The sequence below is a fragment of the Lipotes vexillifer genome, unplaced genomic scaffold (assembly GCF_000442215.2).
Source record: "Lipotes vexillifer unplaced genomic scaffold, Lipotes_vexillifer_v1.1 scaffold397, whole genome shotgun sequence".
Classification (NCBI taxonomy): domain Eukaryota; kingdom Metazoa; phylum Chordata; class Mammalia; order Artiodactyla; family Lipotidae; genus Lipotes; species Lipotes vexillifer.
This window is the reverse complement of record NW_006772681.1, coordinates 4,142,640-4,161,346: the sequence shown is the minus strand read 5'-3', so window position 1 is coordinate 4,161,346 and position 18,707 is coordinate 4,142,640. Positions and strand designations below refer to the sequence as shown.

Below are 18,707 nucleotides of genomic sequence, written 5' to 3'. Positions count from 1 at the left end.
AGAAATTTTTGTTGGGAATATTTGAAGGTCAGGTAAAATTTTTAAGTAAAAAGATGGTTTTCTTAGTGTAGTCTCTTATGCTTTGCATTAGTTCATACTTTTAGTCTTGAGTTATTCACACTTTTAGTCTCGAGTTATTAGTTCACTGACATATTCTCAATACGAGTTCAGTCAGATAGGGGTGAGATTTCACATAGCTGCTGTTTCTTGAGTTCCAGTTTCTGGATCTCTTGCCTGCTTTTCTACTTTTTAAATATTAACATATCCTCTCCACATTTCTTATGATTAATATTTGCATGGTATATTTTCCTCCATCCTTTATTTTCAATCCTTTGTCTTTCTGTTTAAAGTATGTTTCTTAAAAGCAGCATATTCTTAGGTCTTACTGCTTTTATCCATTCTGATAATCGTTACTTTTAGTTGCAATTGATACATTTAAATTTACTGTTATTACTGATATGATTGGACTTAAGCCTGCCACCTTGCTATTTGTTTCTTCTATTTCCCAATTTCTTTTGTTCCTCCTTTCCTGCCCTCTTTTGTATTAATAATTTCTAGTTTTCTTTTTATATATCTTTGGTTTTTTCTTAGCTATATACCTCTTTAAATTTTAGTGACTGCTCTAATGAATATATGCATCCTTAACTTGTCACCTTTAATTAATATTATACTAATACATTAATATTATATGTAACAATTTATAATTAATATACTACTTGTACATTATAAGAGGCTCATAATAGTATAATTCTGTTTATCTCATTTCAGCCATTTGTGCTATTGTTATCATTTTATTTCTTATGTTTATAACCCCATAATACTATATTCTTGCTTTAAGCAATCAATAGATTTTTAAAGAAATTAGGGAATAATAGTCTTTTATATTTACTCACATTACTATTTCTGGTTCTCTTCATTTCTTTCTGCAGATCCACTTTTTCCATCTGGGATCATTTCTCAGCCTTAAAAACTTCCTTCACCATTTCTGTTAGTGTGTGCCTGCTGGCAATAAATTCTCTCAGCTTTTATCCAAAAGCATCTGTATGTCATCTTCAGTTTTGAAGGATATGTTCACTAGATTTAGAATTCTAGGTTTATAGGGGTTTTTTTCCTCTTTTTTTTTAAACACTTTGTTTCAATAATGTCATTCCGTTATTGTCTTCTATTTTTGATGATGTGAGCCACTATTTCTGTTGTTTTCTGGATGAAATGTATGTTTTTTTCTGTGGCTTTTAAAAGATTTTCTGAAGGTTTTTTAGCATTTTGCCTCGTATATATGCGCTTTTATGTTCTCCTGATTGATGCCATTCCAGCAGTTATGGAAAATTTTTGTGCTTTTTCTCTGTAGGTGTTCCTTTTGCTTCGTTCCCTCTTTCATACTTCAGAGACTTCGGATACATGTATATTTAACCTTTGATATCATCCCAGATGCTGTTTACATTTTTTTCATTTTCTCTGTGCTTCAGTTTGGGCCATTTTGATTGATCTGCATTTGAATTCACTGCTTTTAAGTTTATCCAATTAAATTTTCATTTCAGATATTCTTTCATTTCCATTTGCTTCTTTCAAGAGTTTCTGTGTTGAGAATCTTCATCTCTTCATATATTTTGTCCATCTTGTCCTATAAATTATTTAATACATTTTTAATAGCTTTTAGAAAGTATTTACTAACTTCAGCATTGGGCTATCAGTTGACCTTATTCTATGGACTTTTTTCTCTTATGGGTCACATTTTCCTGCTTCTTTGCCTATGTAGTCATTTTTTATTGTGGATGATACATGGTAGAGACTTTGAGTTCTTTTTTTCCCCCCTTTGAAAAATATTGAGTTTTGTTTTGACAGGCAGTTAAATTAAGGACAGATCACATTGATTGTGTGGAAGCTTGCTAGAGCTAGTCTACTTACATTTTGCTTTTAATCCTAAAACATAATGTTTATTCCTAGAACATGGTTCATAGTCCTTACAATGGAAAGCCCAAGGTGTTTTACCATTACCTTGTGAGAATTAAGCTTAAATTCTGTCTCTATAGCCCTAGGTGGCTGCTGAAATTTCTGGTTGGGTCTTTGGCTTTCCAGTTGTTCATTGCACAGGGTTCCTTGGAGTTTGATCGTCCTAGACATGTGTATTTAGGAGTGAGCTAAAGAGTTGGAGTGTGTTTCTGTGCAGATTTGGGAGCTCCTTTTCTTTGTCTTCTTTCTTCCAGGGGTTTTTCTGTAGCTGCTTTGGCAGCTTTAAGCTCCCAACCTCATGTCTCCTCAGCCCAATAATACTGTTGCTTTTAGTTTGAGTTTCATTTCCCTGTGCTCTTTGTAAACTGGGAAGTGCCCTCAAAGGAAAAGCCTAGTAAATGCGGCTCTGCTCCAGTGTGCCAGCTTCCTTCAAGAATCTTGTCCCCACCGGTTTTTGCCTGCCTTTGGTTTCTCTCTGATGCCTTCAGACATTTGTTTTCTGTAATTTGCCCAGTGTTTATAATTATAATCACCCGGAAGATTAGTCCAATACAACCTACACTGCCATTTTCCAGAATTTCAGAGTTTTAATAAACTTTAGGACTTTGGTTGTCTGAAATTGTCATGAAGTAATCAAATGCCTAAAATACATGTTTGTTTGCTTGTTAAAATAAATATTCTGTAATAAAACAGAAAGTTTGTATTTGATGTGATTTTAACTCTGGTAATATGTATCTATGTAGATGAAGATTAGAAGAAAATCTAATCTGATTCAATCAATATGTCCAAAAACTTGAGTCAGTCAGTAGAAGTTGAGCACTGAATATTTGATATAAAGGAATTATTGCTCACTTTTTTGGTGTGATGATAGAATTGTAGTTATGTTTTTAAAAAACATAAATAAAAAAATAAAGACACAGACGTAGAGAATGGACTTGAGGACACAGTGGGGGAAGGGGAAGCTGGGACGAAGTGAGAGAGTAGCAGTGACATATATACACTGCCAAACTTAAAATGGATGGCTAGTGGGAAGCTGCTGCATAGCACAGGGAGATCAGCTAGATGCTCTGTGACGACCTAGAGGGGTGGGATACGGAGGGTGGAGGGTGGGAGGGAGGCTTAAAAGGTAGGGGATATGGGGATATATGCATACATATAGCTGATTCACTTAGTTGTACAGCAGAAACTAACACAACATTGTAAAGCAATTATACTCCAATAAAGATGTAAAAAAAAAAAAATGAAAAAAAACTTTAAGCTGCTTCAAGAAAGGAATAGCTTATACTCCTGAATCTCCCCCAGCATTGAGCATAGCACTGTGCATATTTTAGGTTAAGACCTTAGTTAATGATGAACTAACCTTGAGTTACAGAGATTTTGCATAATAAATTATGCAAATTAAAATAAAATTAAAAGAGACCTCATCTTATAGAAATATATACTGAAATGTTTGTTTAAAATGAAATTATATGCTATCTAGGGTATGGATAGGGACATAATGAAATAAGATTGGTATTGAAGCTGAGAGATCTGTACATAGGGTTCATTTATTTTACTTGTGTATATATTTGACACTTTTCATAATAAAGTTTTTAAAAATTATTTTTACACTCAGAATTTAAAGGTAAACTCTAAACTTCCTCATAGTTTTTTTTATATTTATTTACCAGAATGGTAGCTGAATGGAGGTTGTCTCGCGGTGTTGAAGAACAGACACAAGCTTTCTTTGAGGGCTTTAATGAAATTCTTCCCCAGCAGTATTTGCAGTACTTTGATGCAAAGGAATTAGAGGTAATGAGTTGTTCTTTCCTCTGCAGCATGCTGGTAAATAATGCCTTCAGGTGCCTGTTTTCAACTCACTTTACCATCTTTCCAATGGCAAAAGTATTTTTTATTCTGGCAGTATGTTTCTGAAGCATCCCCAGAGGTTAAAAGAAGTCCATAATTTATCCAAATATATAAAGTGTTACCAAAAAGAGAAAAGTATTAGAACCTCTATCCAGTGAGTGACTTATATACCTGAATATGTGTATATATGACACCAATCATGGAAACTCAGCTTTTACAAATAATATAGATAAAATTCTTGATACACAGTTTATAAGCCAAAACCTCCTGATTAAATTTTTGAAAGGTGTTTAATACTAGTCTTAACTATGTCTAGCATTTTTATATAGGTTGTACAGTTACCTAAAGAAACCATTTGTCTTTTTCATCCCTAAAGGTTCTTTTATGTGGAATGCAGGAGATTGATTTGAATGACTGGCAAAGACATGCCATCTACCGTCATTACACTAGGACAAGCAAACAAATCATGTGGTTTTGGCAGGTTTGTCTCAGTTTCTTTCTTTTGGAATACTGTAATTTTTGTAGAAATTGCTTACCACATATGGAAATGAGTCACAGAAAAAGTGTACCAGTATGTTAAGGATCCTCATTCCATTCTATGCATTACAATAAATGAATACCGATTATAACAGCATTCTTTCACTATTGCCAAGTAAGCAACACACACCTTGCACCGTTGCCCAGAGTATAAGACAACCCCAGATAATAATATTCCCCTGCATTTGATCTAAATGCTTTTGGAATTTTGTAGAACTATCTGAAGTATGGTTTTCATCATTCATATCTCATTAAGAATTATTTAATGTTTAGAAGGTGTAACTTAAGCAAGAGCCTTGGTTTGGAATCATAATGGTGTCTCTTCACAAAATTTCTGCTATAAGCACACGAAAAGTTGCTCAGCATCACTAATCATTAGAGAAGTGCCAGTCAAAACCACAGTGAGACATAGACCCATTAAAAGGTGGCTATTATTAAAAAAAAAAGAAATAATCATCCTTGGTACGGATGTGGAGAAATTGGAACTCTCCTGCGTTGCTGCTGGCAATATAAAATGGTACACCACTGTGGAAAACAGTTTGGTGGTTCCTCAAAACGTTAAACACAGAATTAATATGGTCTAGCAATTCTACTCCTAGGTATACCCAAAAGAATTGAAAGCAGTGACTCAAACAGAAACTTGTATAACTATGTTCATATCAGCATTATTCACATTAGCCAAAAGGTGGAAGCAGCCTAAAATGTCTATCAAGAGATGATTGGATAAACCAAATGTGGTATATATTGTCCAACCTTAAGAAGAAAGGGAATTCTGACATAGGCTACAACATGGATGAATCTTAAGGATATTATACTAAGTGATATCAGACAGGCACAAAAGGACAAATATTGTATGATTCCACTTATGTGAGGTATCTAGAATAAGCAACTTTGTAGAGACAGAAAGTAGAATAAAGGCTACCAGGGACTGGGGAGAAGGGAGGCAGAAGCAAGGAGAAAAGTTTAATGAAATGAGTTTTTGTTTGGTATAATAAAAAAATTCTGTAAATAGTGGTGATGGTTACACAACAGTGTGAATGTACTTAATGCCATTGAATTGTACACTTAAAATGGTAAGTTTTTATGTTAATTTATATTTAACCACAGTAAAAAAATTTTTTAATGCCTTCTAATTATGTAAAGAAATTTATGTAAAGAAATTAATAAGAAGCTGAGATGACTGGGCTTCTGTAACAAATACAATTAGTACAGTAGGATAAAAATTCTTTACAAAAATAACATTTGGCTGAGACAAAATTCATGTGCTACAGGCTAGAAAGCATTCTCTAGACACTTAATGTTTTGAGTCAGAATTGTGGGAGTTAAAGACCACATAATTCTGGCAACACATAGCTACACCAAAACATAAAGAACACTGAGAGAAGAACATTACTGGGATATATCTTGGTCAGAATTTGTGAGCTTGATTTCATTTGTTCATAAAACCAAAGTCTGTTCTGACTCAACCTCTTTGTCCTTTGTAACCACATGAATTTCTATAGGACCGGCAGATCTAGAGGGAAAAGGAGGGGTGCCCTAGAAGAGCTGATCTTGAGACTGCATGAGTAAGGAGCTCTTGGGCCCAGGGCACTCTTCTTTTTCTGTTTCCCTATAAGGATGTGGTACTAGGATTGGTATAGGGGAAGGTTGGTAGGGCTTTTGACAAACATGGAGAAGCTCTACCATCCACAGTGGTGGGTTCAGTCATTTTCCAGTGCATATGACACTGGGAGTTTGGTTAAGATTTGAAATGATTTTTTTCTTTCTCGTTTAGTATTCTGAATGTCACATATGACCTATGTATCTCTTTAAATGTGCTTTTAACAGTTTGTTAAAGAAATCGATAATGAGAAGAGAATGAGACTTTTGCAGTTTGTTACTGGAACCTGCCGATTGCCAGTTGGCGGATTTGCGGACCTCATGGGTATGTCTACAGGATCACTTTTCCTATACAGAAAATTGTTTATCACACTGCTGTTATATTAATGTGTATACAGTGTATCAAATAACAAAGACAAGTATATTTTCTTAACTAGACACAGTTAACCTGGATTTGTGTCAGCTTTTAAATCACTTTGTAATCCTTATCTGTAGAAGTTTTTAACTCTTAGGCTAGACCCCACATTTTAACTCAGTAGGATAATGGTCTTCTATATATGTAGTTCTGTTTCTTCATTCAGTCATATGACAAACATTTCAGTGTCTCCTATGAAAGACACTACTATTGTTTGTATTATATTTTAATGACTTGTTTACCACTCTTCCCTGTTATACCTGGAGCTCCTTGAGATATAGATCCATATCTTCATCTTTTTATTTCTAGTGCCTAGTACAGTGCCTGTCACATAATAGTCACTGATTAAATTGTATGTTATTTTGAAATGAATAACCTTAATAATGTTTATTTTGTGACTAAAGAAGTAAATTCAACACCAACCAATTTAACACCAACACTATGCAAGTACCATAAGAGGATAGAAGTTGTGATCCCTAAGTCTGTTTCAGCTGGAAAAGAGAGAGTCAGAATTAAAGAATTAAATAGGCAGTTCTGGATATAGTGTGTGGAACCAGTTCAAGACTTTAAAAGCCAGACCAAAAGAATCTGGACATTACTTAGGGTTTTGGAAGCTATGGGAACTTTTTGAAGACAGATGAACTTGCTGAAGCTGCCTTTTAGGAAGATTTGATAGTAAGGTATAGCATGCAGATGGAAGAACCTGGAAATAGGAAGAATGATTAGAGCAATGATAAGAACCTGATCTTAGGAGATAAAATAGGGATGAAAAAGAAGAGAGAAATGCTAGAGAAGTTCCAAAGGTAGAAATAGGACTTGATTAGAAAACGAAATATAAAGGAAGAATGTTTACCATGTTATAAAACATGGAGAAGTTGTGAAGTGTAAAGAATCTGCTGAGTTTAAGGTATCAGGCAACCAAGTAGAAAATCTCAGTGAGGGGACAGTTTTACAGGTGTTGTTAAAGCACGAGTTTAGAGGTAAGAGTAGAGAGAGAAAGTAGACTCATAAGAGCAATGAAGCAGTGACATTTGAAGCTGCAAGAACGGATGGACTTATGCAGAAATAGAATACAGAGAAGAGTAGAGAGCTGTTGCTTAGAAACATTTAGGGGTGAGACATGACTAGCCTAGAGACAGACTTAAAGGAGAGGCCAGAGAATAAATATTTTAGTCTCTCCGAAGCAATATAGAAGGGAATTTTTTATCTAGTGCTACAGAGAAAGAAGTCTCAAAAAGGATAATTTGTAAGTCCTTTGAGAATGCGCTGTAGTTTGAAAAAGAGAAACCATGTTGGCGGTTGGAGAGGTAAGGAATAGTGACCAAAAGAAAAAACTGGCACAAGCTTCTCAGTATAAACTGCAAATCTGATTATTAAAAAAACAAGAGCTAGGTCTTCTCTTGGGAATAATATTTGGATGGAGCAGTCTAAAGCAACACAAAAGGATACCTGTGGAAGACAGACAGTGAGATTGTGGTTCATCGAATTTTAGAGGACATTGGTTTAACCTTCCATCCACCCAATGTAGGAAAAGAATTGTAAGAGTGATGTATATAACAATTTAATCTCGTGGTTCTTGACCTTAACAGATCTAATATCCCATTTTTTTAACATATTTATAATATCCTCACGGAATGAAGTTGGTAGATGTGAAATAATGTATCTACAATCTCCAGAAAATACAGATACATAACACTAACTGTAATATAAAGAAGAAAATTTTTAAAAATTATTTATAAAGAAATAATATTTATTTCAATACATGTACGTTTGGGAAAAACTATTAGAAGACACAAAATGTTGTTCCTATTTAGAAGAAAAGATTTGGGCTTAAGAGAAGGTCAGAAGCCCTTCTGTATAAGCATCACTGGAATATGAAAGAACAGATAGAAAACGTAAGAAATAATAAATAGACTTAAATAAATATAAGAAAAAGAGGGAAATAAGCTAAGTGAATTAAGGATAATATACCTGCTAGAATAAATTATAGCTGATCAAAGTAGAGAAAAATGAGGTAGATCTTATTTTAAAGTGTAGTGTCTAGTCACGAAATTCCAGTATAGGCCAAGGCTGTGATATGTACAAAAGCCTCAGAGACCTTTTTAAAGTTGAAATAGGCTGAAAAATAGGAAAAGAGGTGCAAGAGTCTATCTGGAAGTTGTTTCGTTTAGGGACAGTGTCAGAGTAAGATTGAAAACAACAGGCAACCTGAAATTAACTTCAGTATATAATGTTTACAACATGATGTCTTACAATTACATAAAATTTTAGAAAACATCCAGGGTAATAGTATTGATAATATGACATATTTGTAAAATAGCCTTTATCAATGAAATTCACGAAAATCCTTCATTTCATATTTCTCTGCTATTTTATTTTATTTAAAAAATTTTTATTTTTGTCTGCGTTGGGTCTTCCTTGCTGTGTGCGGGCTTTCTGTAGTTGCGGTGAGCAGGGGCTACTCTTCGTTGAGGTGCATGGGCTTCTCATTGCAGTGGCTTGTTGTGGAGCACAGGCCCTAGAGCACATGTGCTTCAGTAGTTGTGGCACGTGGGCCAAGTAGTTGTGCTTTGCGGGCTCTAGAGCCCAGGCTCAGTAGTTGTGGTGCAGGGCTTAGTTGCTCCACGGCATATGGTATCTTCCCGGACCAGGGCTCGAATCCATCTCCCCTGCATTGGCAGGCGGATTCTTAACCACTGCACCACCAGGGAAGTCCCTCTCTGCTGTGTTAATATTTGATTCTAAGTCTATTAAAAGCAATCCAGACTCTACTATTACATACTAATTAGCACTATTAAACGAAACTTTCCATCTGTGTGGTTAGAAAGGCTGTAATATATTGAGAGAATGTGCCAGTACATAAACCATTTAATAATTTTATGCTTAATTATTTAATAATTTTAACTATCCTTTTTCATAATGACCATATCCTATGTTACTGGGCTTTTCGCATAACTACTTGTGAAAACACTTCAATGTGATTAGATACAAAAGTACTACCACTTTATATTTGTACTGGGTTTAGTCAGGTGGAACATGAGAAAGTTCTTTGGGTATGACTATCTTACATATGGCAGAACAGTAAGTGTGCCTGGCCCCTTCTTATTTAAAAGTCCAGTAGTACTACCAGTCCTTATGACCACCAGTAAATGCTTTTTAGGGAGCAGTAGTGACCTTTTTAGAAAACCAGTGCTTAAAGATAACCATTAACAGCTGACTCCAACACAAGGTAAATGAGAGGCAAGAATGGGGTGTTAGGTGTGTAAGGGTCTGCCCTGTAGGACCTATAAGCACAAGCATTGTTAATATTGAATTGACTAGGTTGTTTACATTTTCTAAAGTTGTAACAATTTTCTATTTAAATCAAGTTTTGTAAGACAGTGAGCTGTAGTTTCCCCATTGTGTTTAAAACTAAAATTAAGCTTTTTATGTGTTCTGTTCTTATGTGAGGTATTATTAATTATAGCATTCTGTTTTTCTGGCTAAGGAATACTAGATAAAAGTGCATTTTCTCCTCTTGGGCATACATTAACAATGTGGTTCTCAAACTCTAGCTCTCAATCAGAATTGCCTGGAAGCTTGTTAAAACACTATTGCTGAGCCTCACCCCCAGAGTTTTTGATTCAATTCAGTAGGCTTGGGTTAGGGCCTGTGGATTTGTGATTCTTAACAAGTTCCCTGGTGATGCTAATGCAGCTGGATTGGGGATAACAATTTGAGAACCATTGCGCTATCAAACTGTTGATGATTTCACTTTTAGGGAGCAATGGGCCACAGAAATTCTGCATTGAAAAAGTTGGGAAAGAAAATTGGTTGCCTAGAAGTCATACCTGGTAAGTAAAATCAGAAAGATTTAGTTATATGTATAACTGAATCACTTTGCTCTACACCTCAAAGTAACACAACATTGTTAATCAACTATACTTCAAAATAAAAGAAAAATTAAAAAGAAAAAGAGTGTAGAAAATAGGTTTTTCCCATTTATCCTGTAAAACGTGTTAGAAATTAGAAATGAAATACTTTCCCCATGGTATTGAATTATTTTTAATAGCTTTAGTGAGACATAATTTATGTAACAAAAAACTTACCCATTTTAATTCAGTGATATTTAGTAGATTTTCAGAAAAGTAACCATCACTATAATCTAGTTTTAGAGTATTTCCTTCACCCCAAAATAATCCCTGTTGCCATTAACAGTCAATCCCTCCCCCAACCCCGAATTTTTTTTTTTTTTTTTTTTTTGAAATGTGATATTTAGAAAACTTAACTTTTCTCTGTAGACAGAGGAAGAGATCAAGTCTAGATAGCTGTAGGGAGAGCTACTTTAACATGGTGACAGAAATACTATTTTCTTATTATAAATGTAGTTTAACCACATTTCCAAAAATGTACAAAACTAAAAACAAACCCTAATCTTAACTCAAATACAATATATTGGAATTCAACCTAATGTCAACAATAGTTGAACTTTATTTTGTGGGACATTTCAGTGGTCATATATATACCTTGCTGGATATTTGTTTATTTTCCCTATCTACCCTTTTAATTTGTTTTATTGTTTGCTCCTTTGTATTTTCATACATGTGGCTTTTTAAAAATAACAGCTTGGCATGTTTGTTGAAAATCAATTGACTGTAAATACATGGGTTTATTTCTGGATTCTCAATTCTATTCCATTGATCTATATGTCTGTCCTTAATGGCAGTAACATTGCCTTGATTACTGCAGCTTTTCAGTGAGTTTTGAAATTAAGTATGCATTCTCCAACTTTTTCAAGATTGTTTCTGCTCTTCTGGGTTCTTTGGATTTCCATATGAATTATAAGATCAGCTTGTCCATTTCTGCAAAGAGGTCAGCTGGGATTTTGATGTGAATTGCTTTGATCAGTTTGGGGGAGTAAGGTCATCTTAACAGTATTAAGTCTTCTGATCCATGAATATCAAGTGTCTTTCCATTTGTTTAGGTGTTTAACTTATTTCAACAGTGTTTCATGGTTTTCATTACATAAGCCCTGCATTTCTTCTGATAAATTTATTCCTAAGTATTTTATTCTTTTTGAAACTATTATAAATGGAATTGTTCTCTTAATTTCATTTTAGATTATTCATTGCTAGTATATCGAAATACAATTGATTTTTTTACATTCATCTTGTACACATATATTTTGATTTGATCTTTTCTCCCTTTTTTTAAACTTGGAACAGATTGTGCCATTACATTATTGTGAATAGCTTATCTCAGTCACACGTGAAAACCAGCCTCATTACTTTTTCAAGTTCCATGTTTCCATTTGTTCATTTCCATAACTGTAAATTTATTTTCCCTTTGTGGATAGCATTATTTCTTCTGTTGCCAAACATCTGCCTGCACCTTATCCTAAAAATATAGCAGAGGGCCAAGGCTTTAGGGCAGATTCACTACCTGTTACCTTGTGAAGGTGTTCTTAATATGGCCCAAAATTAGAAGATGCCTTTAAAAACTCACAGCTAAGAATAGGACAGAGAAATTCAGTCAGACCAACATATTAGATATTAGAGCCGAAAACTTTTTTATTCTTAATGGGGTATACTTAAAACCTTTTGATAAGGGACCTATGACTCACAAAGCCTGAAGTATTTACTGTCTAGCCCTTTACAGCAAAAGTTTGCTGACCACATATAGATTAGGGTGGATGGGAAAGCTTGAGAGGAGTAACATTTTACTGAGTACCTGCTGAGCACCAGTACTGTGCTATATATTTACTTGTTTATTCTTCACTCTATCCCGAGAGATAAATATTGTTATTCCCATTTTACCAAAGAAAAAACCGAGACTCAGAAAAGTAAAAAACACATGCTCAGGGGCCCAGTGACAGAGCTGGGATTTGAACCTAATTTTGCCTGGCTTTAAAACCATTGTTACACTGCCCATATGATTCTTAGTATATTTCCTTTTCTCAAGCTAACAATTCTTACTTTTAGTTTTAACCGCCTGGACCTGCCACCCTACAAGAGCTATGAGCAACTGAAGGAAAAGCTGTTATTTGCTATTGAAGAAACAGAAGGATTTGGACAAGAGTGACTTCTGAGAGCTTGCACCGCCAAAGGACAAGAACTTACTTGCAATGTTTGTCCTTTTCCTTCTTTGCCTATTGCACACCTTGTAAAATTGGACTGTGACTGTTTAGAGAGTTACCTTGAGTGTAAGTAAATTAATGTTATCGTTGAGACTTATCTCCCAGTGATTCTGGATTTCTTCTCAATGTTCCAGAACTCAGATCTGCAAATGACTAGTCAAAACCATACTTAACATGGAATTAACACAAAAATGAAATCTGCCTTGTCTTATTCCACTAGATTGTTTTCTTAACAAAAATTTTGTACATGTACATTTGGGAGTAGGGTTTTTTCTTTTAGAGATTCTGAAAATATGCAGGGAAGTCCCTTGGTAACTAAAATATGTAAGATCTTCCTGTTAAGCCTCATGGTAAGAGGTATTTGTTTAAAATAGCCCAGCTTCTGGGGATGTGAGCAAACTTCTGGCTTGTGCTCTCCCTCCTATTTCAGCCTGGGCTGACTGTTGTTTTTCCTTTCCGGAGCATGAAATCCATGCATCATTTTGATGTTATCTCTAGAAAGGAGAGATGTGAGACTCTTATATCTCTCTACAAAGTAATTTTGTTAATTTGAATTCAGAGAGAAGTTGGTCCCAGCCTGCAAATGACTGCCTAACTCTCTTCATTTGGAAGTTTGTTGTAATTGCCTTGCAAATACTAAACTTCATAAACAATATTAACACTATGCTTCCTTCACTGTCTGTATAAAAGTTAACCTAGAATTGGAATTAATTTAGCTGAATTCTTTGAAGGCCATCAACAATTTTTATATGTTCCTGTATATTAATTGCATCTTTATAATTTTATCATAATCCAGCAACTTCAGTTACATTTAATTATTGCTAAGGAGTTCAGGTTATAACTAGAGTGCTTTCTAGTCCAAGTAGAGGTCAGTGAAACATCCTGTAAAATTACATTTTCATTAGGGAGGGAGAGCTATGGTACTGGCTAAAAAGAAGGGAGTAATACGTTTATTCACAATACATTTCTAGTAACCACAGAAATGTATTCTGTATGTGAATTAAAACTTTTTAAGTTGGTAATTTCTCTGACACCTGTTAGAGTAGTTATTTCCATTCTTTCCCTTGTCCTGATCTGGATATTCTGTTCACCTCTAAAAATTTTAACAGGTTTTCCCCATGACTGTTACATTGCTCTGTTAGTAACTGATCAATGAATGTACTTTGACCTTCTCTGTGGGAATTTTTTTAACTTAGCCTGCTTAGACTCTGTCAAGATGACAGCTGTCAGAGGTTTGACTTTATGGACAGTGGGAGAAAGCCGAAGCCAGCTGAGTGTCTATCATAGCTGAACCCTGAGGACAGCCTCATAACTCATGAGATAGGGACTTTGGCAGGTTTCAGTACCATAGCATGAACAAATAGCATTGAGCCAAAAATCAGCAGAGACTAGCAAACCCCTCTTGTATATGGAAAGAAAATGGGGGTTTTCGTCCCTAACTACTCTTCCTTTTACATCTTGGAAAAACAACAAAAACACTTTGCAACTTGTGTATCTGTACTCTAAAATACTGCCATCATATAGCAGACTTAAGTGAGTGAAAGGGTTGCCTCATCCAGAAATTGTTAGTGTAAAGGGAGAGATTGGGCTCCCCCCAATCCTATCTTTATTTTGATTTTATTCTGCTTACTCTAGGAAATGTAGTACAGTCTCTAAGCCCTAGTTGTTTTCAAAGTAGTGACTCTGCCTTTTTGTTGGTAGGGGGCAAAAAACTCTTGCTTTGTCTTACAGAGCGAATGTCTGCCAACTACCCATTCGTTATATAAGTCTGAATTTTGGTAATATATGGCTATGGAGATTAAGCCTTCTGTAAAGACTTCCTATTGAGGTGAATGCTCACATTGAAATGTAGTTACCTACAATATTTACTAGAGATTTATGAGATTAAATTAAGAGATAATGTAAGAAAGTAGACTTTTTTTGTTCTACATAATGCTTGATGATTCATTTAGGGACCTAGAAATATTGTTCAAAAATGTATAAATATCATCCAAAAGGCTTTCTGCCCTATATTTTTAAAATACAGAATAGTTATATTTGAAGTAGTCCTGGCCCTAGTTCTATAGGGCTTGGCTCTTTAATATTTTTATGGAAGAAACGTTTAGTTCTGGAAAAGGTAAATGCTTGTATATATTTTTGCAGCCTGGGATCTCCCTTACTCCATTTCTTCCTTTAATTTAAATGGCCACATGTATATGTCTTTCCCTGCTGTGTTAGGAAAATGGGGGCTGGATATCCCAAGAATCAGAGGTTATATAAAAATACTGCAAATAGACAGCAGACATAAATATCTACCAAATACTATCTTAAATTTTGGTCCAAATTGATCATTTGGAAATAGATTTATTGTAAGTGTTTAATTAGAGCGATTTCTTAAATCTGAACTAAATTGCTTTTAGAGTCCTTTTTTCTTTGTAAGCATTGTAAATGCTAATAAATCCTGTTAAATTTTTTACTGCATGTTATGTTGAAATAAAAACAAAGTAAAATGAGCAATTGCCTTATTCTTCTGCTCTTTTGGGAGGTTGGGGAAGGCAGCATTTCACATAATCTGGGTCTGGAGGGAAGGACCTCACTTGTTTCATCAAATAGAGTGATTTAAAACTGGTCCAGCAGCTCATAATAATGAATTACTGCTCTGTCTTTTATGATCTTATATCAGAGTGCAGAAGAATGTAATTTCATAAGACTTACAATAATTCTATTTAAAATTCAGGTACTAGTTTTTCATCAGATTGACATACCAATGTCAATTCATCTGAAATTTTAGTGAAACATGACTCACCTGCCCAGAGGTCTCATCCTAAATGAACTATTTCAGTCAAACCCTCTCTGCCACTTTTTATTTACCTGGTTAATAATCTGAAATGTTATTAGGGATGACTCATGGAATTAGACTTCTCTATTTTTATATCCCTCCTTGTTTGGGATGTAACACCATCCTTTTAAACTCCTTTAGGTTAACTACTTCTATTTAATATTATTGGCATCTCCAGCCCCCCTCATTTTTTTTGTTTTTCTTTTAGAGTTATTTACAAAATTATTTGTATATATGCTATGCTTTCATTAACCAAAAATGGAATGGCAGCACTGGATTGTATATTACTGTATTGGAGTTCCTTTGTTTTCTTGAACTGTAATTTCAAACACTCAGGTAACTTTACAAATACCCCAAGGAGTGAAGTGCTCTTATAAAGGTCCTGCAGGGGGCTGCCTCACTTGCATTTCCCTAAAAGTTGTAAGACTGTTTACAATTAAACTTTTTGGTCCTTCATTTGTACACTTTTCTTTTAGTCTTGAGTAAGGTTTTCCCCAATTGCAGGGAAGCCTTCTATGTGAACAGGTCATATAGATTTCTGCCCCTCTGCTTTTGTAAGTGAGCAGGTTACAGCCTGTCTTGTACTGTGGAATAGATAGGAAAAAAACTAGAAAGACTCAGGTGAGACTGTATTTAGTGCCTATGTTGAAGAGAACCAAGATGAAGACATCTCCTTTTATGGGACAACCAAGGGTTTCCCTAAGACAGGATCCCAGCCATAGGTGCTCAATAGAAAATTACCAGCTGGCTACCAAGACTTTTTCTTATTAGGAAACCAAGTGATCATGCTCTTATTTAAAACGGATCCAGGGGAAAGATGCTAAGGGAAGTGGGTTTTTTTTAATATCCTGATCTAACAGTGACTGGAGGACAGGTTCCTTCCAGATCCTGCAAAGTAGGCCCTATCCTATTTATTCTGTCCTATATAAGCAGCTAGAAAGCTCTAGTTTTCAGCGTGGCTAAAAAAAAGAGGGAAGACATGTTCCCCCCAGCATGAGGAAATCTTCCAAGGGAAAATAAGTAGTTACTTTTACTGACCATTTGGCTGTCCAGCCCCAAACCCTATAAAGCATCAAACTGGGACTCAGCTATGGCTGACTGGCTGCTATTTTCTGGACTTTTAGGAAGAGTGTCTCACATTGTGTAACTCCAGAACAGAGACTGCTGTCACTCACAGCTCATTTCATTGGTCAACTCCCATATGTCTGTAGTGCTCCTTTGTGGTCAGGACATTTAGGGGATCCACGGGAGTCTGCCAGGTCTTCAGTGGAGACCTAGGAAGGACAGTATTGGTCCCTTATGAACAGGTTCCCATTGAGCAGAGATGCTGTGGGCAGGAGGGTTTCCTTAAAGAAACTCACAGGGAAGGACCTTGAGAATTTTCAGTCACCTGCAGATCGCTGAAAATAGCCATGCTGTTATTTTCCTCATTTCTAATTCAGACCTCTTCTATTTATCTTCTCTGTCCTAGCGACCAATATCACACCTATGTTTACTTAGTCCAGGACAACTGTCAACATTTATTACTATGTCCCAGGCACTTAGATAATGCTACATGCACTGTCAGTCTTCCTGGTCACTTTCAAGAGAGGAATGATTATCTCTATTTTATAGAATAGAAAATAGGCTCAACGTAATTGAGTAACTTGAAGTGTCCACAGCTATTAAGTGGCAAGAGTGCAAATTGGAATCCAGGACTGTCTGATTCCAAAGACTGCATGCTTAAACGTTTTGCTGTACTGCTGCTCACAACCAGTTCAGCTGTTCCATCTAATTGGTCTCCAAATCCAATCAAATCCATTTCCAAAACTTCTTTTGAATCACTTCTTTCGGAGCTGCCTGCATTACCACAGCCCACATCCATCATCCCTACCATGGTTGACTGTAGCAATTTCTTGTCATTGCCTCCATTCTCTCCAGTCCATCTGTGCTGCCTCAATGATTTGTGGAAAAGTTGTCTCATGGTTCTCCCCTCTTAAAATATTACAGTGGTTCCTCCATTGCCACAGAATAAACTCCAAAACTCATAAGCCTGTCACTCAAGGCCCTGACTACTTCCAACTCCTCAATTCTTATTCTGGCTCCAGTCACATGAACTTTTTGCTTTTGTGATTGTGATCTTCTTCAATTCATTCACCCCCTCTCAGTCTGTTTCTCCATATGTAAGATGGTGGTGATGATCATCCTGTGCTTATCTCCCAGGATATTTTGAGGTCCAGTCACTGCAGCCCTTCTTCCCCTTGCTAAACGCTTTTATAATGTTTCCAGATTCAATAATCATTTCTTTGTATCCAATCCTTTTTTTTTTTTAACTTTACTTTGAAATAATTTTAGACTTACAGAGCTGTTGCAAAAAAAATAGTATAGTACAGAGAATTCCTGCACACACTTCACCCAGCTTTCCCCAATGTTAACATCCCATATAACTTGGTACAATTATAAAAACTTGACATCGGTAAAATGGCACTAAACTACAACCTTTATATAGGTATCACCAGTTTTCCCACCAGTGTTTTTTTTCTCAGTCTCTTCCAATCTGTGACAGTTCCTCATTCAGACCTTGACATTTTTTGAAGAGTATTGATCTGGCACCTTGTAGAATGTCCTTAGTTTGGATAATGTTTTCTTACAGTTAAGGCCATGGATTTCTTTTCGTGAAAAACACCATAGAGGTGGTGTGCCCTTGGTGCATGATATCAGAGGGCACGTATCAATATATCCCATTACCAGTTACGTTAACCTTGATCCTCTGGTTAAGATGGTGCCTGCCAGGTTTCCTCACTGTAAAGTCACTATTCAATCCTCAATATGCAGATGCCCCTAGAAGGAAAACCAAATCCTCCCCCAATTGGAAGAGGCTACAGTGGAATGAATTTTTGGAGATAGATCATCTGTGTTGAATTCAGCAAGCTCCAGTGCCTCAAAGAAACACTGTAAGCTGAGGCTAACTAATTAGCAAATTATTTCCTGCTAGAGAACCCATAAATTTTTGTGGAAAACGGAACAACATAGTGTTGCAATAAAAATAGAAGTGAGGTGTTTTTTACCCCTCTCCTGAGAACAAGGAAAGTAAAGGGAACAGTGAACAGGCTGGAGAAGAAAACATAACCTGGCCTGAAAGTGTTAATCACTCCTTGCTTTATTTTAACTTACTAATCGGTAGTGTCTAACTATATTTGTACTTCACAAAGCTAACCTCACTCCCTAACACTATGTAAATTACATCCTGTACCTATCACGCTAACGCTGTGTGAGTTACATCCTGGGCCTATCAACCCCAAACTTCATGTAAATTACATCCTGGTCCTGGTGTTTATATTCCCTGCGCCCCCTGGTAACAAATCACCCCCTGTAGCTTTTGCATTTCAGAAAGAAGGTCGTAGGCAGATAAACCAGAGACAAAGGGACCCAATTACCGACTGCCT

General features: G+C 35.7%; 1 protein-coding gene across 2 annotated transcripts in view; it reads left to right on the top strand.

The window, feature by feature from the left end:
* The window catches only part of ITCH (itchy E3 ubiquitin protein ligase), a 124,141-nt gene extending 111,588 nt beyond the window's left edge, over positions 1-12,553 (top strand). For both annotated transcript variants that reach the window (XM_007447800.1, XM_007447799.1), the window contains 5 exons: positions 3,621-3,741; positions 4,175-4,279; positions 6,163-6,259; positions 10,110-10,182; positions 12,310-12,553. In XM_007447800.1, the coding sequence (XP_007447862.1) occupies positions 3,621-3,741; positions 4,175-4,279; positions 6,163-6,259; positions 10,110-10,182; positions 12,310-12,409 (496 nt within the window). In that variant the 3' untranslated portion in view covers positions 12,410-12,553. The remainder of the gene's footprint in view (positions 1-3,620; positions 3,742-4,174; positions 4,280-6,162; positions 6,260-10,109; positions 10,183-12,309) is intronic.
* Positions 12,554-18,707: the final 6,154 nt, after the last annotated feature.